The sequence below is a fragment of the Ursus maritimus genome, unplaced genomic scaffold, assembly GCF_017311325.1.
Source record: "Ursus maritimus isolate PB19 unplaced genomic scaffold, ASM1731132v1 scaffold_2, whole genome shotgun sequence".
NCBI lineage: Eukaryota > Metazoa > Chordata > Mammalia > Carnivora > Ursidae > Ursus > Ursus maritimus.
Window position 1 is genome coordinate 30,406,049 of NW_024424452.1, and position 21,604 is coordinate 30,427,652.

Genomic DNA, 21,604 nt, shown 5'->3' on the forward strand with positions numbered 1-21,604 from the left:
CAAGTTAAGGAGTCAGAGGGGGGAGATATGATCCGATACAAATTCTGGGAAGACTGCTCTGACAGTTGACTACGAAGGAGAATAGAAAAGGGGTGCTCGAGAGGAAGTTGTGGCTTTAACCATGACAAAATAGTGGCTTGATTAGGGGATGGAGAGAAGAATACGAATTTGAGCCCAGATCAGTCTTACATCCTAAATGTGGCCCAGTGCCTGGCACCTGTCAGGACTTCAAATATTGGTTGAAGGGGTGCCCGGGCAGCTCAGTCGGTTAAGTGTCAGACTCTTGGTTTGGGCGAGGTCATGATCTCATGGTCATGAGATCGAGCCCCATATCCGGCTCTGCTCAGCGCTGAGTCCGCTTGAGATCCTTTCCCTCTTCCTCCCCCTCTGCCCTTCATCTCCTCACTCTCTCTCAAATAGAAAAAAAAATTTTTTTTAATTAATAAAACCCACAAATATTGGTGGAAGACGCTGTTCTTCACTGGCTGTGTGACCTTGGGCAAGCTGCTGTCCCTCTCTGAGCCTGGACATCCTCATCTTAAAAATGGAAGGAATCACTTCCGCCCCCGCCTGGCTACCACGCATACTAAATGAGACCCCACAGGGGTGCCCAGCACCGGGCACAGCGCCAAGACCACAGCGGAAGCCCTCCCCCCGCTCCCCTGCCCCCACCTGAAATGGGTGACACAGCCGAGTCCCACAAGGCTCCCCAGCCCAGAGGGGTCAATGCCCGTGCTGCGGAGGTCCAGGGAGAAGTCTCGGCCCGCCGCTGCCAAGGCACTGCACAGCACGTAAGTGTTGGGGGGTGTGAGCCGGGTGCCCAGGAAGGAGAGGCGGGCTGGGAGCCCCTGAACCACGTGCTGCCAGAGCCCGGCGTCCGAAGCTTCGTGGGCACAGTGCAGCAGCTCCAGCAGCCGGCCGGCCCGTAGCGTCCCTGGCTGCAGCCGCTTAAGGTACCTGCTGAGCACCTTCTGCTTCCTGGCCCCCAAGGCGGCCACTGCCGGCCCGGCCAGGGCTCCGAGGCAGTCGGCGTGGGGCTGGAACAGCAGCCCAGCCAGGAAGCGCGGCACGCCCTCCAGCCAGTTGTCGTAGGGCCTCTTCTTCCTCGGGGTCAATGCCAAGTACTGTGGCAGCTCCTTGTCCTTGATTTCCGTGCTCAGCGCCAGCCACACGGCCCCCAGGAAGCACTGCAGGAGGAAGCTGGAGAAGGCCAGCTCCGTGTCCGGGGCCCCCGGGATGGGCTGCACCAGGCCTCTGGCCACGGCCCAGGCTCTCACCTCCGCCGACGGGAACTGGCTGTCCTGCAGGGTGCCCCGGTGTCTGCGGCCCAGCTCCCACGCCAGCCTGGCCAGTCCTGCCAGAGCCCCCGGGGGGCTGTCGCGGGCCGCAGGGCCCAGCAGGCCCACGTAGAGTCCCGTGAGCGTGGAGGGCAGCTCAGCCTCGCCGCCCGGCTCCAGGAGGGCCTCGGAGAGCCGGCACACGGCCCGGCACACAGTGGGGCTGTGGCTGTGGCTGAGCAGGAACGGCTGGCCGTGGAGGAGCGCCAGGGCTTGCTCTCGGTGCTCGGTCGCCCCAGCGCGCTCCAAGTAGCGTGTCACATAGGTCTCGGCCTGCTCGGCTGAGAAGCCGGTCACCTCGAACAGGACGTCGGCCTTGCTCAGGCTCTGGGCCAGGCGGCCCCGGGGCCGGGCCGTGAGCAGCAGGGTGCAGCCTCGCAGCAGCTTTCGCTGGAAGAGACCGGCCAGCAGCCCCCGGAGGGAGTGGGGCTCAGTGGACACAGGTCCACCCGCGCTGTGCAGGAGGCTGTCTTGGCCCTCGAGCCCCTCGAAGGCGTCCAGGATGAGCAGAACCCGGTCAGGCCTCCTCAAGATGTGGCCGAAGACCTCCTCGTCCACGGGCTGTGGCTGGGGGCCCAGGCAGAAGAGCAGATCCTGCAGGCGGTAAGTGTCCTTCACACGGTCCAAACAGTGGCAGGGGAAGTAGAAGACGAAGTCGTACTGGGGCAGCTGGCCGCAGGCCCAGGCTCGGCTCACTTCCCGGGCCCAGTGGCTCTTGCCCTGTCCTGCTTTGCCCAGCACGGCGATCACCTGTGTCTCCCGCGGCCGCCGTCGGTCCCCCGCAGCTAGCAGCACCTCGGCCAGCCCCCCACGGGCCAGCTGCCGCTCTGCCCAGTCCGGGGTGGCCAGCTCCCTCTCCTGGCTCTTGCTGCTGTTTCTTTCAAGCCGCGCCCTCACCAGCTCCACCTCCACCAGGATGCCTTCCGGGCCTGCGGGCTCAGCCTGGTACTTGTCCCGTAGGGAGCTGCAGAACTGCTCCACCGTCTCTGCAAAGGCCCAAGAGTGTGCGTGTTGGGTGGGGAGGTTGCTAGCGGCAGGACGGGCCATCACGAGGTCAGCCCGACCATCATAAGTTTCTTCCCCCAGCGCCAGTCCGTCCCCACCCACGGCTGCCTTTATCACTGCCTCGTTCAGTTATGCAGACGTTCATTCATTCATTCATTCATTCACTCTCACACCCGTCATTCACCTGTCTTCTCCCTTGTTTATCTATCCGCCCCTTCATTTACTCACAAACCCCCTTCTGCTTTTGCTCCCTCACTACAGGAAGGCCATGGGGTGGGGGGCGGTGTTAAGGGTTAAGAGAGTGAATCCATGTATCTGGTTCAAATCCCAGCCCCACCGCTAATTACGGTAATCTTCAGCATGTTATAGACCCTGCTACGGCTCTGGGGATGCCCCAGGAGTCCCTCGTCTGCAAAAGGGGGATAACATTAGGGCTGTTTGCGACACGTGTGATTTAACCTATCTGCTTAGAAGACCATGCAGAACGGAGTAAGACAGGAGTTCGGTCATCCTCTCATCATCCCACCTCCCATCACCCCCTTGCCCAGAGTCTGCTCCCTCTTTCGTCCACTCTCCCCCCCTTCATTCCCTCAGCCTGGAAAAAAGATGCCAACACCTGGCATGGGCTTCCGAGGGCAGGACCTCAGCACACACGACTTAGGTGTCAGCGAGGGGCAGGATCAAGTGAGCAGGTGAGCGGATGTATGAGCCAGCCGACAAAGAGGGGTGGAGTACATGGCGAGTGAGTGCAGGAGAACCCGATCTGGGCTTCCACCTCCTGCCCCAGGGCACAGAGAGCCCCCCACCACTCACCAGGCCATTTCGGAGGCTTGCTGGAGACCTCGTGAGCTGTCAGGCATTGCGTAGGGGACATCTGGTCCTCTGGAGATGAAGAAGTTCGGGTGAGGGGCCTGCCTGGGACCTTCCTGCCTCAGGGACATTCAGTCTTCTGAGTCTCCCAAAGGCAGAACCAACGGGGGGGCGGGGGCCGCTGGGTCTCCCCAGAGACAACGGCCATAACATGGTACCCTAAGGCTGTATCCCACTCAAAGAGGCCTTTCTTGGGCCGGCTGTGCTTTCACCAATGCTTTAAAAAATCACAGTATCTATGTAAAAACCGAGATTTGCAGATGTTGCTGACAATTCAGAAGATCTGGCCACACTGGGTCTGGTTTCGTGCGGGGGGGCAAGTAGCTGAAGGCCAGTGGGAACATGGGTGTTCCTATGCCCTCCACTCCCTGGAGCCCTCCTCCCCGCTGCCTTGTTTTATCCATAAACGCAACCTCCCTGTCCCTGTGGCTCAGAGACCAGATTGAGACAATTCCTTCCCCCAGGGCCTCTGTCCTGCTTCCTGTAAGTCTCACCAGCCCCCGAGGGGCCTTACCGGTCATATTTGCCCGGGAGGTCAAAGCCGGCTCTGGCATGCCAGGAAGGTCAGCTGCAGACGGCGCAAAGGGGCTGGTGGAGCCGGGCCGCTCTGGGGATTTGGGGAGGCTCTGCATGGCGGGGCCACTGGAAGGAAGCACTTGGCTGGCCTGGGGCATCTCGCCTACAATGGGACAAAGGGAAGGGTCAGAACAACCAGGTATCCACCCAGGACCCCACTTGGGCCACCTCCCACCCCAAAGGAGGCTGTGTGGCTTGAGAAGTCTGGGGAGGAGATGGGAACTTCCAAAGTAAGACATTTCAGGACAGAACTGAGAACTCTGGAGTTACACCTAGCTCACCGTGACTTGGTTTCCCCACCTGTGAAATGGGCACAGTCAGCTCACAGGGAGCTTAGGGCAAATGCTACTATAATACTCTTCCTGCTATACGGTCAGGGCTCATTTGCCCGGATGTCAGGTCAGGGATGCTCCCTTGCTTCTGGGCCCCCAGTGCATTACACAAAAACCTGGCATACGCCTTTAAAGGGTGCTCTTGGATTGGGTGGGAAATCCCCCCCCCCCCGGGTTTCATCCTCTCTCCCATCCCTGAGAGCCCAAACGAGCCTTGCCCTGGGCAATTCACAACTCCTCAGTGTGGGAGCTCAGCCGGGACCATCCTGCTGATCAGGAAATAAGGCAATTCCAAAAAAGCCACGCAAGGATGCACACCGACTGTTTACCACGCTGGAGCAAGAGAGTGCAGACGAGCCTCATTAACTCTCGTAAGCATCTCGTTTTGTTTGGCTTGTGAATGAGCACGTATCGACGTGATTTTTAAATATAATAAGGTTTAATACAAAGAAAAAAAGGCAAAACTAAGGCTTGGTGGGGGAAAGTGATACACAGAAAGCTACAGCCGCTGGGTGGGTCACTCACCCAGACCACTTTGGGGAGCTCTGCCCTTATGCTTTGGTATTTGGGAAAGGGGATCAGGGAAGGGTGTTCTGGGGGAGCAAGGATCAGAAGAAGGTGCCAAATGCCTGGAGCTGAGGGAGGACGGGGTCAGGGAGTAGGCAGGTAGCTGTGAGAGGGGATGGGCGGGCAGGCTTCGAACACTCACCTTGATAGATGACCATCCCAGACACCCCTGTCCCAGCCCCTGAGATTTGCCAGAGTCCCTGGGGCAGGGAGGGGAGGCTGGGGACGATCTGGATGCGTCCAGCAGGAAGACTCAGGCAGCTCAGCAAGGAACTGGAAGGGGGCACTGCAGGAGACAAAGGCAGTGAGAAGGGGTCCTCCAGAGCGCCAACGTTTGCCATCCCGTCTTCTGATTATGCAATTAATATCCGACTCCCTTTCTAAAGGGCGGGCTCCACTGGCCCCCAGAGCAGCAGCTGTGTCTGTCTTGCCCACGGTGGCATCCCCTGCCCCCGGCAGAGTGGCGGGCACAGACAAGGTGCTCAGTGCATAGCTGCTGAATGAAGAGGGCTGGTGGGCAAATGCCCTCATGGTGGGGACTCCCTACTGTATCTCCCAGATGTTTCCTTCCAAGGCACATTCTCTGACACAGGGTGCACTGATGGGGACCCTGAGGATGGGACTAGCTGGGAGGGAAGTCCCAAGGCGGGGCGGGGGGGGGGCAGCCTCCCCTCTCCAAGTCCCTAATGTACCAGGCATCAGGACGGGCTCCTCCAGCCAGCTCTGGCTGGATGCTGGCTCCTTGTTGAACACGGCAGGTGGTGACAGGCAGGGCAGGGCTGAGGAGTCACTCACTGACCCAACCAGGAACGTGCCAGTCACCACAGGCACAGCGAGGGGCTCAGCTGTGAGGAAGAGGACCATGTTAGATCCAGGGGACCGTGGGCAGGGTCTGAGTGGATGCCTGGAGGGGCCCTTCTGGGGAGGGTCGCAGAAGCAGAGTAGATCTCTCTCCTGGCAGCTGGAGGAAGCTCCTGTCCTCTTCTCAGCCCTGGGTAATGCTTTGTTGGCAACTTCTCAGTGCCAGGCAGCCCCCCACCCCCCGGCCCTCTCCCTGTGACTAGGTCCTGAGAGCTTCCTGAGGGGGAAAGCCACAGGCAGGTCAGGCCCCTACCACCTTCCACAGCCAGCCACTGAGCCCCTTGGGGGACCCAGAGAGGCCCCAAGCACTCCCCAATGAAGGCAGGGGCTGTCCTGTGCCCCCTTGTCCCCATCTGACTGGGGCAGGGGTTTTTCTCCTCTATTTAGTAAGGAGACAGAAGAGGGTAAAATCTGCTTCTTCCATCAGATTGGGAGCTCTCTGAACACAGGAACTGCTTCCCTACAGGGGCTTCACAGGCAGAGCTCCTGTCTCCCCCATCAGATTGGAGGTCTTGGAAAGTAGGAACCCAGTCTCCGCCATCAGATTAGAACTTTCTGAGGGCAGTGACTAGGCTTCCCTCATTAAACTGTGAGCTATTTCCTCACTCTGTGCCCCTCGGGCTGGTCTCCCCGCCTTTGCAATAACGACTGGGTGGGATGAGAGGGGAGGTAGAGCGAGAGGAGGCAGCCTCTGGTGGGAGGAGACGGTGAGCCTGGGGAAAAGGCTCGCTGAGGCATGGGGCTCTTGGGAGGCCAGAGGGCACTGGGTGACCAGCTGACCCTAGATGACTCCGGACTCTAAAAGGAGAAGTGTGGCCTGGAGGGCCAGTGGAGTAAGGTGGGAGGCGGGGTCTCGACTCTGACTGAGAATTAAGAAGGGGTGTCGGGGAAGAGGCTTTGTGGGAGTTGAATCTCCCAGCAGCCTTCAAACCACAGAGCAGGGGCTATGGAATCAGGATCTTGGTTTGAATCCCAGCTTCGCCTCTCACTAGCTGTGTGATCTTGGACAAGTGACTTCCCCTCTCTGAGCCTTGGCTTTCCACTGCCAGTTCGGACATGCACCTGAAGAGACCCCGGCTTCCCTGCCTCACGGTCTCCCCAGGCCCACCCGACCGTGCTCACCCAGCTTCCTGTGCTTCAAGTCCACGGGCAGTTCCTCTGGGAAGGCTGCAGAGAGAACATCATGGTCAGCCACCCCAAGGAAGGTGTGGTCCCAGCCACGAGAGGCCCGTGAACCCCAGCAGCCACACGGCCTGGCCTTAAATGGCTGGGAAGCGGCCTTGCAGCCCCCATTCCCTCCCCTTCCTCTGACCCTCCCTGCCCTGCTTGTCCACTTGTGCCCAAACCCCACCTTGAAGACCCAGGGCAGCGAGGGATTAGAAGAGGCAGAAGCACAAAGGGGACACCAGACGAGTCTGAATTTAGAAAAATAAAACAACAACCTGCTTGGGGTCCCTCCCTGGCCCCGTGTCTTTGCAACAGAGCCTCTGTGAGGCTTCAATCGCTCATCTGTGAAACAGGGGTGGGGCTTCCTGCTTCGCCGGAGTACGTGGAAAATGGGCGAGCTAAGAATCACGGGCTAGCACACCAACGGAGAAAAACCCTATGCGTCTCCCTCAGCAAGGGGCTGGCTAAGCAAATCACAGTTCACCCAGCCCGCGACATTCCACGCAGCCCTAAAAAAGAACAAGAATGCTAACGGACGTAGGGGGAAGTGTCCTGGTGTCTGCAATTCACTTTGGAACGTTCCCAAAATAAAATGAATGGATGAGTGGGTGGCTAGAGGGATGGACAGATGGATAGAGACGTGTTGAGGCAAATATAACCAAACATCCACTGGAGAATGTTCGTGCTATGTGGTGGTTTGCAGTACGATTCTTTCACCTTTATTCTATGTTGAAAAGTTTCATAGTAACATGCTGGGGAAAATATTTATCAAATAAAACCAAAAAAAGCAAGCAGATGGGGAATTCCCTGGAGGGAACCAGCCACATAGGCTGTTTTCAGAGAGGGAAACCGAGGGCCTGCGGGACAGGGTGGGAGGGCGATTTTTCTTTTTTTCACTGAATATCCTTGCACTTTTAGAAGTTTTGTAGCCTACACCTGCTTTACCTGTTGACAAATCAAGAAATAGGTACCAGTCTGACACATGGTCTGGAGCATAGTAAGATCTATGTGGACGGGTGGTCAAGGAAGGCCTTCCGGAGGAGGTGACATGTTAGCCAAGAGTTCAAGGATTCAAAGGAGCCCGCGATGGGAAGAACTGGGGAAAGGGCATTCCAGATAGGACTGCAAGTGCCAAGAGCTGTGTTCTAGGAGTGGTAGGAAGCCAGTGGGGCTGGAGTGTCCTGGCCCCAGGGCGAGCTTGGAGAGGTGGGAAGGGCCAGATCCTATAGGCCTTGTGTATGTATTCTGGAGCCATTAGAAGGTTAGCAGGACAGCAGAATGGTCTGATTTGCATTTAAAAGCTCATGGGGACTGCCAGTAAGGACAGACTAAGGAGACAGGGAGACTGAGTAGGAGGTTCAGAGAGGGACAGGCACTTGCTCAAGGACACACAGCCCATAGATCGCAGACCCAAGACTCAAACCCAGTTCTTGCCGACTCCAGAATCTACAGTTGACGACACCTCCCTCAAACACAGGGGTGATAACTAAGGATGAAAGGGAACCCAGAGCCCAAAGGTCCTTTGGGAAATGGCAATCAAGACAGCCAGGGGCAGAGACACACCTGGAGAATGGCCATTAGCACCTGGGCTGTCTGCTTCCTCCCTGGGTCACCAGGATGCAGCAGTGAGGGGCGTGGGGGGTGGAACACCCAAACCCAGGCAGAACAGACAGGACTTAACAAGGGTAGCAACTGGGAGCCACAGCAGGCTCTGGAGTGAGGGCGGAGCCAGAAGTCAAGCAGGCCGAGGTCAGATCAGAGAGGGGCTTACTCACGTCTTTTCTGACTTTTCTGCCCTGCTTCCTCCACCTCCACACTCTCACTGATCATTTCTTCCAATCCTATGTGCTCAACTTTGGGGGGAAAAAAAAAGACACCAACATACAGTCAGTGGATGCCCAAAGTGAGCCTTCATTGTCCCTATGTTGGGGCAGGATCCGACCGCCCTTCGAGGGGTGGTCATCAGGTATTACGATGCTCCCCAAGGAACAAGGAAGGAAACGCACGCTGAGCCAAGAAGCCCCCGACTTACTGAAAATGTCTTTGCCCAGACCGTCCAGTTGGGAGTCCTGGAACACATACTGGTCCAGTTCCGCTGCCCAGACAAGGAAAAGAACAGTCAGTCCCCGAGTTTTCTGAACGCCTCTTGTGTGCTGGCCTTGGGGTAGGCACCAGAGAACTGTGACCCGTCCAGCCTCGGCACACACGGAGGGGGGCTCCATCCGTGTGTGCTGAATGAATGATCAAATTAATGAGGAACCCTGAACCTTCACGGGCTCTTAATCTCACTGAAGGGATGATACGCATCCACGAAAACGTAATTATTGCTACGAAGTAGTGCAATGCGGTGTGGCGGTTGTCACGGGCTTTAAGCTTAAATCCCAGCTCTACCCCCATTAACCGCACTAGCTGTGTCAATTACTTCACCTCTCTGGGACTCCACTTCCTTATCTGTGCAATGAGAATAAATAATGCCCACACCCCAAGGATGAACAGCGAGGATTAGAGGCTCCACCTCTAAGTTAAATCATTAAACACAGTGGCCAGGACACCATAGGCACTTAATAAATAGTGGTTAATTCTATAAAGCGGTACACGACTTGGATCCCAGGAGAAGACAGCTGTCATGGCAAGAGGTCAGAGGAAAGAGTGTATGGTGGCACGGGTCTGTCAGGGAGGGCTCCTGAGGGAAGGGACCCTGGAGCTGGCCCTCGAAAGACGGTCACAGTCAGAGAGGCAGAAAGTGGAGGGCTTCGGGCAGTGAGGACAGTGAGGAAAGGTGTTTGAGAAACTCAGAGACAGGTGTCTGCGGGAAAGTTTCACGTTGGGGGAAAGGTAGGGCTTGACTGCATCAGCAAGGGAGAGCCATGAAAAGGCAGCAGCGACCGTGATGTCTAGGATGACGGTGATGGTGGCGGTGGTGAGCGGGCGGGGGGCGCCTCACTTACTCTTTGCAAATTCCTTTCCTAAACACTTTACACACAGAAACTCATCCAATCCGCAGCCATCGCACGAGGCAGGTGCGATGATTATAGCCACCATGTACATGTGGAAGCCATTTTCTAGACATATTTCAAGGTGCCTCAAATGACTGGATGCTCAGGCCAGAGCCTGGCTTTCTAGAAGCACAAAGAAAGCCCACAGGCTTGAGGAGCACGTTTAGATGAAGCTTCTTCCTCCCCTTGCTTTTGGCAGCTTCTACTTCCTGTGTAGATGCCCTCAAGCGAAAAAGCCCCTAAATCCTAAGTAATGCTCAAATCCTTCATCACTGCTTCCAGTTGTGAGGAATACGAATGCCCTCAGCACCAAACACTTCTGCTTCCTCAAGTAAGTTCCCAGGAAGGAAAGGAATGAGCAGACTTCTTAGTTCTGTGATTTTTGAGACACATACTTATCACTCTCCATTTTTGACTCTGTGTGCTGCAGGATTAACTGTGCACTGGGGAAAGACTGACCACATTCACACTAAGCACAGACCACCTCAGTGATGTGGTGCTTGAGGTTGCCAGGAAAAGGGTCAGAAAGAACAGTTGTGCAGGTTGTTCACTGCACAAGGGTGCCTGCCCAGCAAGAGCACAAATGGGGGCTGCATCCTCCAGAAGAAGGGGCATCTTTTTCTAATTCAACAGAGCCTCTGTATGAGATAGTGGTGAGGAGGGAGCCTTTACCCCACTCCCCTCCAAAAAACAAAACCAAAACCAACAGCAACAGCAACAGCAACAGCAACATCTCCCTTGAAAGAGTTCTGCCCTTGTCTGAAAGTAGTAGCCGTTTTTAAACCTGCAAATCTGCTTTTCAGCTTAAGCCTTAGAGAACCTCCCCACCCTAGACACTTTCCTTTTTGTGGCTAAAAATAAGGACTTTGAAATGAGAGAGACCTAGTTTGAATCTCAGAGCTACCCGTTGCTATCTCTAATGCAACCTTGGGTACATTGCTTTACCTCTCTAAGGCTCGATTTCCTCCTCCACAAAACGGAGATACTAGTAGGATCTACTTCCTTTGTTGTAAGAATTCAGTGCAATAAGACACATACAGTGACCCGCGCGCAACGAGTGCTCCCCTCCAAATGGTAGATACAACAAATACTAGAGTAGTTTGGCTTAGGAGCTAGGGAGAAGACAGGGAGGGGTATATGGTGTGGCTGTGTGGAAGGAAGGAAAGAAGAGCAAGAAATATAAAAAGGTATAGAACTGGAGACAGAGGATATAAAAATGAGACTTTGTTTGCCCGGTGGTCATTGGCCAAGGGGTCAATCTCCCTTCTTCCCTGGGGTCTCTTTTCTAGCTCTTGCTCTGCATTTCCTCTTGCCCTAATTTAATGAGGGAGGAGCCTGCTGTGGCTTGTGGTGAATGGGTGAGGTGAGCAAAAGAGAAAAAGGAACTCTTCCCCTTAACTGGCCTTTTTCTGGGTTCAGAATGCTTCCTCACCGATATTGGCATAAGCCTCCCTGGTCTCTTCATCACCTTCCATGTCACACAACAGTCTGCTGAACTGTTCGCAGTTGATGGTGTCCATGTCGGGTTCTGGAGGGAAAAGCCCCATGGATGAAGCCGGAAAGCTCTGGGAAGAGGGCTGGTGGGGAAGGAAGGAGAGGCGGGGCGGGGCTGGGAGAAGCCCCCTTTGGAAGCAAACAAGTAAGCGTTTGGAGCTGTCCGTGGTGCTGACCAGAGCTCAGTGGCCAGAACATCACCGGTGGCTGACTGTCTCCACTGCAGGCTGGGGGGGTGAGGAAGGACTTGGGAGGGGCCAGAGGGAGGAGAGCCCACCTGAGCAGAGCTCAATCTCTTCTCTAGCCAGGTCTGTCTGGTCATAGAGGTGGTAGAGCTGCAAGGGATCGGCACTGCTGTTGAGAAGCTCCAGGTACCCGCCTTCTAGAGGCCCCAACTCCATGGTGGCACACTGTCCACTGCCTGGAAGAAAGACACATTCAGTCAGCACAGGGAGCACTGGAAAGATGCAGAGAATTCACAGCTACCACCATTCCTAGCTGGGTCACCCAGTGAAGGCCAGAGTTTGGGAGAGCCAAAGAAAGTGAGCAGACGTGCTCATTCAGCACCTCTTGTACACTCCAGGCAGTGGAGAGAAGAAGTCCTATCTCCTTCCTCCAAGGAACTTATTTTTTATTTATTTTTTTTAAGATTTTATTTATTTATTCGACAGAGATAGAGACAGCCAGCAAGAGAGGGAGCACAAGCAGGGGGAGTGGGAGAGGAAGAAGCAGGCTCACAGCAGAGGAGCCCGATGTGGGGCTCGATCCCAGAACGCCGGGATCACGCCTGAGCCGAAGGCAGATGCCTAACCACTGTGCCACCCAGGCGCCCCCTCCAAGGAACTTATAATCACTCTGGGAAGATGCCGACCATACAGGAAAGGGAACTTGGAAGTGTAGGTTCAAGATACCTTACACCTGGGATCCAGGAGACTTGACCTCCACCCCTAGTGCTGCCATGAGTGATGACAGTTGAGATTTGTAGAGCACCTACTATGTGCCAGACACATGGGCTAGCGCATTTCATTCTCACATCAACAACCATAAGAGGTAGATACTCTTACTATCCTCACTTTCCATGTGAAGACACGGAGGATCAGAGAGGTGAGGAGACTTACATAAGGTGACCCACGTCCACGTGGAACCAGGATCTGGTTGGGGGCATTCTGATGCAAGGATATGCAATTAAGTGCTATGCTGTACTGCCTTGGGTGACCTCGAGCAAGTCTCTGCGCCTCTCTGTGCCTCAGTTTCCTAATCTGTAAACTGAAAGAATTGGGGCAGATTCTAAGATTCCTCATTTGGTGAAGGGCATATCAGATACCTTAGGTACCACTTCATTCAGTCTTCCAGACATCCTGCACATGTCCACACAAAAACCTGGATATGAAATTTCATAATTGCGTAATTCATAATAGCCAAAATCTGGAAACAACTCAAGTATCTATCAATAAAGGAATGAATAAACAAAATGTGATAAATCCATACTGTGGAATACTATTCAGCCTTAAAAAGAATAAAGTACTGACACAAGCTACAACATGAATGAAACTTGAAAACATGACGCTCAGGGAAAGAAACCAGACACAAGGGGCCATAAATGGTATGATTCCATTTATATGAAATGTGCAGAATAGGCAAATCTCTACCGATAAAGTAGATCAGTGGTTCGCTAGGGTTGGGAGAGAGTTGTGGAAAAAACTGGGGAGCAACCGATCACGGAGGTGGGACTTCTTTTGGGGGGACGTCAAAAATGTTCTTTAGCTAATGTGGGGATGGCTGTACAACTGTGTGGACATACTAAAAAGACCACTGAATGGTGCATTTTTAATGAGTGAATTGTGGGGCACACAGTGGCTCAGTCGGTTAAGCATCTGATTCTTGTTTTCAGCTCAGGTCATGATCTCAGGGTCCTGGGATCGAGCCCCGTGTCAGGCTCCACACTCAGCAAGGAGTCTGCTTGAGATTTTCTCCCTCTCCCTCTGCCCCTCCCCCCCTTTCTAAAAATAAATATTAAAAAAAATAAATGGGTGAATTGCATGCTGTGTGAATGACATCCCAATAAAGCTGTAAAAACAGAAGCCAATCCAGGAAGAGAGGCATTATTGTCTCCATTTTGCAGATGAGGCCAACTAGCCTCCCTGATGATATGCAGCTCTTGCTGGCTAGAGTCACGGAGGCCTCATGTGTGCAGAGACCCGCTGGAACAAAGCACCACTAACAAAGGAGCTTAAAACCACAGAGCCTTAGTCGCTCACAGTTCTGGGGACCAGAAGTCCAAAATCAAGGTGTTGCCAGGGGCTCTAGGGGACAGTCCTTCCTTGCCTCTTGTAGCTTCTGGAAACTCTTGGCATTCCTTTACGTGCGATGGTGTGGCCGAATCACTCTAATCTCTCCCTCCATGGTCCCATCATCTCCTCTTCATGTCTGAAATCTTCTGCCTTTCTCTTAAAAGGCCACTTGTCATTGGGTTTAGGGCCTACCCGCATAATGCAAGATGATCTAATTTCAAAATCCTTAACTTAATTACACCTGCAAAGACTCTTTCTCCAAATAAGGTCACATTCCCAGGTTCCAGGGATTTGATGTGGGCATATCTTTCGGGGGCCCCCATTCAACCTCCTCCCCCTACATGAAATGCAGACACTTGCTGGAAGTGTCTTGGAAGAGATAAGAGGAGAGCTGGCCTTGAAGGCCAGAGGACCTACCAGAGCCTTCTGAATACCCCTGCCTGGGCCACAAGAAAGTGGAGGTGAGGTGGGAAGGACCGAAGAGGGTAGGGTCAGGAGAATACACACACACAACTGTGTGCACCTTCCAGCTGCTTCTTTCCTTCTGACTCATTAACAGCCCTCACCACCTAGAGAGGGTCTCTGCACAGACCCCAGACATCACAGAGAATGAACTTTCCAGTCCAACATGGGCCCTGGCTGGGGATGCCTGTTGATAATGGGTTGGGTGGGGGCTGCAGGAACCCAGACATCAGAGACTTGCCTCAAAGGTCCAGCCAGCCATGACCGGAGGAAGCAGAACTGAAAGACTGGGGCCCCCACCCTTTTCTTGTCATGAAGCCAAGCCTGGGGGAGGGGAGAGAAGAATTCCACCCCTCCCAGCACAGTGGCCTGAGAGCTAGAGAAGAAATCTGTTCTCTCCAGGGAGGTAAGAAAAGATGCCCCCCACCCCAAATCTTGCCCAATGCCTTCCTCCCCTTTCCAGTCTGTGGTATTCATGGACAGCTCCCATTGTAGCAATCTGCCTCCTTTTCCAGGCAGCTGGATCGGGCGACAGCAGCTCTGGATGGAGCCCAGCCATTTCACCACTGAGTTGGGTGACTTTGGTCAAGTTACCCAAACTGTCTTTTCACAGGGTAACAGGTCAGCCAGGGGCCTTCAAGTCCAACCTCCTTCACTCTACAGAGCAGTTGAGACCCTGAGAAGGGACCCTACTTGCTCAAGGCTGCATAGCCTGTCCCTGGCTAAGCCTGCACTTGACCCCTCCCAGCACAAGACTCTCAGTCCAGTGCTCTTTCCTGCCAATCAAAATGTTTCCATTCAATGAACAACCCCTATCATATCTAGGCCCAAGAATGGGGGGACCAGGTCCTATCACAGAGCCTGAGGAAGTGTAACCCAGCCTCAGTATCAACGGGCTCAGCTTCGAACTTTGGACAGCATTACCCCAATGCGATCAGACACCAGAGAAACCCACTGACAGAAGAGAAAAGTCCAACATGTGTGAGCTTTGGAGTCAAACTGCCTGCCTCTGAAACCACTTCCACCTACCAACTCACCACAACCTGGGCAAGTTTGTTTTATCAACCTCCTGGAGCCTCACTTTGCTGACCTGCAGAATGGGAATAATAACAAGTAACTCATAAGGATCAGATGAGTTCGTTCTCATAAAGCCCTCAGAAAGGCGACTGGTGCTTAGCAAGCGCTTGGTGAATGGTGGCTCAGAAGGGCATCCATCACATACGTGGCGAGCAAATGTGGGTGATGGCCTTCACCATCACTATTGTTATTAATGATTATTAATATTATTAATGATTATTAATTCGCTTTTAACCTCTGTGAGGTTGACAAAGGGACCCCTTCTCTTTCATTTCTTTGTAAGTCACAACATCATGAAGCCAAGCGTTCTGTTCTTCTACATAAGGAGGCCCCACAGAGCCCATAGGCACAAGAAAGCCCCACAGCCAGCAGTGTAGCCTGGCAGGTCTGCTCATGTCCCCCATCTCTACCCCTGAGAAGGTGCCTGGAGAAAGGCATCCACGGGCCCAAGTTCTGTGTCCTTGGCTAAACCCAAACAGGATGACATCTACTCTTGGGGAGCTTGGGTGGCTCAGTCGGTGAAGTGTCTGACTCTTGGTTTTGGCTCAGGTTGTGATCTCAGGGTCGTGAGATAGAGCCCCGCGTTGGGCTCCATGCTGAGCATGGGGCGTACTTAAGATTCTCTCTCTCACTCCCTCTGTGCTCCCAACCACCCTGCTCATGTGCTCTCTCTTGCTCAAAAAAGAAGAAGACGACGACATCCATGCTCAGATACCCCCCAACATACACCTCAGCATCTCCCTTCCAGCTGCCCCGAGATGAGCCCTGCACCTAATGCCCTTGTCTTGACTAGACAGGGATTTCCAGCTCAGAATGGGCTTCTGCCTCCACCCAACCCCCCAACTGAGCTCCCAAAGAGCTCTAGGGAGAAGGCAGGATTTAACGTCCATCTGATAGACAAGGAAACTCAAACACTTCCGAGAAATGACTTGCCCAGGGTCACCTGGTTGGAGAGTTTGAGTCTGAATCCTGGCGAGGAGGCATTAAGCAAGTGGCTTCACCTCTCTGAGCATCAGTTTTCTCACTACTAGATCAGGATTATGACACTTCCCTTGTGGGACCATTGAAAGGCAGAGGCTCTTGGAGGCACACAGGAGGCCCACAGTCAAAGGAATCCCATGATGTTGGGACCCTGCAGAGCTGGGGCTCAGTTCCGGAGTCTAGTCTCCTGGTCTTGATCTCCCAAAGCCACAGTGAGTCGCATTCATGCCCAGATCGACTTACATCATGGCTTGGGCCCTCCCAGCGTTCCCACAACCATGTTCCCTATGTCTCTAGATGTTTAAGAAGTGCTTCAAAGGCCCCTGATTAGACTCTTTCCCCCATGTGTCACTCTAGCGGGGACTGGGGACACAGATGGCTCAAGTCACCCCACTGCAGAGAAGAGGGTCCCCTTCAGCTGCCCCAGCACAGGGCAAATCACACAGGCCAGGAGCCCTGTGAGGGCAGGAGCCCTGTCTGTCTAGCTCACCTGTCCCCAGACCCCAGCAAGCTCCTGCACATAGCAGGCTCTCTCCATCCACAAAACTGAAGCATTAACTAGAATTCACAGGTGCCCGCTGAGCACCAGGCACCAGATGACGTGATCTACAGACCTTATTCTCTTCGGTCTAACACACACATTTATGATTTGTCTTCCCATTTCTCCGATAAAGAAACAGGCTGAGAGAAGACTGGTAGGATCTGAGCCAACTACCCGGCTCCAAAGCCACGGCTTCTTCCAGCGGCTCTTGGTCCCCAGGCACCCCAGGGAGGTGCCCTCGCCTGGTGACAGGAGGCGTGGGTGACAAGATGGTTTCTCCTTTTGCGGAGCTGTCTGGGGCACAGCAGAGAAGTGGTCTGTGTCTTTTTGGTAAACGAGCAGTATTTTTAGAAGGTCCTCTTTGAATCCGCCCTTCCCCCTGGGCTACCACCTTCCACATCCAACTTGAGAAAAAGTTCCTAATCTTTTGGCGACCAAAAGTCCCTTTGGGGGTTCATTTCCATGTCCGCTTTGTACTACAACGCAGGTTTTGAAAGACCGTAGGCACCAAGATGGTTTCTGGAATAAATTCATTTCCCTCTCCCCTGAGGGAAATCCAGTGTTACCAAACTGTTCTTACCGCTCCTTAAGTAACCTGACAGCCCGTGTCTGCTGGCCTAACAGTCCTTCCCCGCTGGAAGATCCGGTTGGGCTGGGGGCGGTGCGGGACACCTGAGATGCATAACCTTGTTTCCACTGTCACAGCAACTCTGGGAAATTGGTATTATTATATTCATTTCACAGATGATGACAATGAGGCTAGGCTCTGTTTAGCAGGTGCTTTCTTCCCAGAAAAGGCAGTATATCCTTGAGGGTCTCAGGCGGCACTGGGAAGGAGAAAGGGGCACCTCTGCTACCCTCGAACTCTCCAGCACTGCTCTGCACTGTGATACAAGAGCAGGAGAGGAAATACTTCCCTGCACGTTGACTCTACTTCTCCTCCTGAGGAAGGAATGAAAATCTGCGAGCTGCACTCAATGTCTGGGGCCATGGCGTTGCCTTCCAGCTCTGCCTTTGATCTTGAGGACCCTCTGAGCCTTAGTTTCACCAAATTGGGGTGGAGCCCACTCAGTGGAGGTATTTTGAGAGTCTAGATTCCTCACTGCTTGTCAGCCTTCCCCCTTTCCATTCCCCCAAGCCCTTCCCCCAACACGGTCTTGCTCCCCAACCTCATGACACGCTGCTTCCGGGGGTCAGATGGTGGTAGGAAGCCAGGAGCCCATGGCTACCTTATCTGCCACGACCAGCCCCCAGTCAGTATCTCTGTGGGGCTGATCGATCAAACAAGTTCCTCTTCCCTTGCACCTTGCAGTCCTCCAGATAAATTCTGAAAGACACACTGCATTGGTTTTCATCCAAATCTGTAAAACAATGATTTACTGAGCATCTCATACCAAAAAAAAAAAAAAAAGTACGAGGCTCAGTTCTCCAGAGGCGCTAAGGACATTTACAACACAGTCCCTGCCAAGAAGCTTGCAGTGTAGACTCAGATAATATTTTAAGAGGGAGACAAACCGTGATGATAATAATACGGTGGTTAAGAGTGCGTGCTCTGGGTTCGAATCCCAGTTCCCCGCTAAGTGCGTGACCTCATGTAAGTTCCTCAGCCTCTCCCGGTTGTGAAACCTACCGCATTTGGCTGGCAGAGCCTCCACCTCGTTATGTGGCTGTGACTTGCCCAAAGTGACATTTCCAGAAAGCGCTACGATGATGTAAATTTCCAAATAAAAACAGCAAGCTGCCACTTGATATGGCACCGCTGGTCAAAAGTAGAAAGCTCCGAAATGCCAAAGGCTGGCAGACGTGGGCTGGGGCAGGACCCCAGCGAGCAGCCCGGCACCTGCTCAAATACCAAAGGAGGCAGAGATCCTACGACCTCACAGTTCCAGGCCGGGGATTACCTCCCAAAGAAACGCTCCCACAGCTGCACAAGGACAGCTGTCAGGCGACGCACTGGACTCTTTGCGGTGACAGCAGGGGGATGCCATCCGGGTGCTGCTGGCTGAGGGAGGGGCAGTCAAAAGTAGCCACTGTGATCCACGGCAGATGATGCTGTGTGAGAAGCAACAGACCAAACGCACACCCAGCCACGGAGCGCAGACTGAAAAGTCAGAAACGGAACGAGCTCTGAGAGCCCAAAGCTAGACATGCAGAGTGACATCCAGGCGCATGAAAACACAGCAGAGAGCTTCCAAGAACACACGCAAACACGGGGCCACACCTCGAACGCATCAGAAGGCAAATCTCAGAGCAGGTGACGCTGCTTAAAGGGGCTGGAGGGCCCACAACCTTTCCTCCCCAAAGGGGCTGCAGAGTATGCTGAAAACACAACTCTAGAGAAGCGGAGACCTTGCCCTCTGGACACTCTGACTTGACCATTTTAACTGGAGTGATGTCTTACACGTAGTATCCGGCTACAACACGGATGAACCCCGTCAAGGGGCTGAGGTCGGGGTGCCCATCTACCAGCTGCTGGAGGGCAAGGGGCTCCCAGCTCACAGCTCTGGGCATAGCTCCAAGTCACACCCCTTCTCCAAGGGGAGCCCATATCCGATGACTGGTCCCTGTGGGGTGCAAAAGTCCGGTCTGATGCCTCAATTTGCAGTAACCCTGAAGGCTGTCCCAGCTTCAGTGCGCTCTGTGGGGGCAGGGGAGAGGCTGAAACCCCTGTTGAGACTTATGGCTGGCAGCCCAATCCTGCTTCTGCCCAGTCCTTCCTCTTCCCTCTCCCTGCGGTGTCCCCCACCTCACATCTCCCAGTAAGCCTCCCACGTACAAATCAACTCCGAGTCTGCTTCCTAGGAACCTCACCGCAGACAAGCTCACTCTGTTTTTCCACCAAGGGGTCTGGCAACCACACAGAACCCCACAAAAGCACCCCCTGCCAAAGACCACCTCTGAGAGCTTGGGCAAGCCACCTACCTAGTCTGGACCCCTACTGAGGACATCCGCCTCATTGTGACTTGGAAAACCTTTGGGATTCGAATGATCCCACCTCAGCTGGTGCGTGTGCCTAGAGACGGCCAGCCACTGGGGGTGAGGGGCCTGCTGGACGCAGGATGAGAAGGCAGGAGGCCAGCAGTAAGAGCTGCAGCTGGGGGAAGATGTGTGGCCAGTGCTTGTCCAGAGTGCAGGTCTCCTTCCACTGGCCTGGCCCCTCCCACCTCCAGGTAGCCTTCCCTCTGCACGCCCCAACATTCCGAGCTGCAGTCAGTGACCTGGAAAGGAGTCCAACATGTTCCCTCCCCTGCCCCCCCCCCCCGAAGACAACTTGAGCCAGGTATTGGGATGGGGAGGGGAATGAGCACCCTGTGGTCAAGCCAGGCCCTTGGCTCCAGTCCTGACCCCCAGCTTGACCTAACAGGGTGCCTAAGCCAGCACCAGGCCCTCTGCTGGGTGCTGGAGCCTCTGAGCCATGAATCATGGGCCAGCCCTGCCAGCCAGCATCTGACGACAGACAGGAGCCGTTGGCTGTGAATCAAAACCGCCCAGTAAGGGGGCTCAACACACAGGAGCCAGGGGCCCGACTCCCAGAGAGTCTATATTTTTAAACAAGCACCCCCTATGCCCCTACACACACACCTGCCTTGTAGGGAATTAAAATGGGTTTTCTTTTCAAGGCAGCCTGAGTTTCCACTTGTCAGGAAACACGGCCCCTCCGCTGGTGTGACTTTTCTTGAACCCTGGGAGGTCTGCAATTCTCCGTCTCCCAAATGACCCTTCCAGACTCTCCCTTTCTGCCACCTTTCCACTTCTTCCCAGCTGAAAATCCTAGAACCAGACTAAACACCTTCCTTAATTCTTCTCCTTCTCCTTCCTAAAGTCCCTGTCAACAGCCATGCTATTGATGGAGAAGCCCCAACCCCACACCCTGGATTGTTACAATTGCTACTGGGTGTTTCCCCCAATCCGGTCTCCCAAACTTCAGGTGTTCATCAGTCAATTTTTGGGTCAGATCTCCCTACCACCTGTTCTATAATTTACCTTTGTATTTTCCTTGAATTAACTTTTTATTCCTTTTTAAAAAATATTTATTCATTTGAGAGACAGAGAACACGAGCAGGGGGGAGGGGCAGAGGCACAGGGAGAAGCAGACTCCCCACTGAGCCAGAAGCCTGGCACGGGGCTCAATCCCAGGACCTGGAGATCACGACCTGAGCCGAAGGTAGACACCTAACCATCTGAGCCACCCAGGTGCCCCTGAATTAACTTTTTTCAAGAAACGAATATATTTACGGTCAAAGAAAACCTTCCAGAATTGAAAGCAGGCAATCAAATGCATACCAGTACACCCACGTTCATAGCACACTTTTTGTAAAAGACAAAAGGTGGAAACAACTCAAGCGTCCATCAACAGATGAATGGATAAACACAATGGGGCCTCTCCGTACACTGGAATATTACTGAGCCATTAAAAAGGAAGGAAACACGGACACCAGGGACAACATGGACGAGTCTCAAAGACACCATGCTCAGTGAAAGAAGCCAGACGCAAAAGGACACACACTATAGAATTCCTCTTACACGAGGCACCTAGAGTGCTCAAATCCATAGGGACAGAATATCGAAGGGTGGTGGCGGGGGGAGGCGGCTGGAATGGGAAGTTAGCGTGTCATGGGAACAGAGTTTCAGTTTGGGCCGATGAAAACGTTCTGGAGACAGGTGGTGGTGATGGTGGTATAACAGCAGGAATGTGTTTATTACAGCTCAATTGTATACTTAAAACGGGTTCATTGGTAAATTCTCTATTGCCATTAAAAAAAAAAAAAAAGGAAACTTTCTATAGCTCCCTCCCATGGGGGGAAAGAAACCAGTATCACTTGCCACTAAAAACAGAACAATGTTATCACAGTAAGGTCAGCTGCCCTCCTACTCTGTTAAAAAGAAGCATCAGCCAGTACGGGTGTTGTTGAAGATGTCTACACCCCAAAATGGGGAAGGCGGATTGAGAAAGAATCTGTAAAGCAGGGATCTCCTCCACCAGGAGAACTGGGGTAAATTAACTCCTGTTTGAGAACTGTCCGTGGGCCACCCATCAGGTACATGT

The 21,604-nt window shown here is 53.7% G+C and overlaps 1 protein-coding gene across 4 annotated transcripts in view; it reads right to left on the reverse strand.

Annotated features, from left to right (window-relative positions):
- CIITA (class II major histocompatibility complex transactivator) overlaps positions 1-21,604 on the reverse strand; it is a 48,838-nt gene that overhangs the window by 15,017 nt on the left and 12,217 nt on the right. For 3 of the 4 annotated variants that reach the window (XM_040635328.1, XM_008697128.2, XM_040635329.1), the window contains exons 2-11: positions 11,483-11,626; positions 11,144-11,239; positions 8,748-8,810; positions 8,491-8,568; positions 6,671-6,715; positions 5,380-5,532; positions 4,830-4,973; positions 3,727-3,891; positions 3,156-3,224; positions 26-2,323 (exon numbers count right to left, since the gene is read on the reverse strand). In XM_040635328.1, the coding sequence (XP_040491262.1) occupies positions 555-2,323; positions 3,156-3,224; positions 3,727-3,891; positions 4,830-4,973; positions 5,380-5,532; positions 6,671-6,715; positions 8,491-8,568; positions 8,748-8,810; positions 11,144-11,239; positions 11,483-11,606 (2,706 nt within the window). In that variant the 5' untranslated portion in view covers positions 11,607-11,626 and the 3' untranslated portion in view covers positions 26-554. Of the gene's footprint in view, positions 1-25; positions 2,324-3,155; positions 3,225-3,726; positions 3,892-4,829; positions 4,974-5,379; positions 5,533-6,670; positions 6,716-8,490; positions 8,569-8,747; positions 8,811-11,143; positions 11,240-11,482; positions 11,627-21,604 lie in introns of those variants that run through there. The other variant, XM_040635330.1, reaches the window with a different exon arrangement.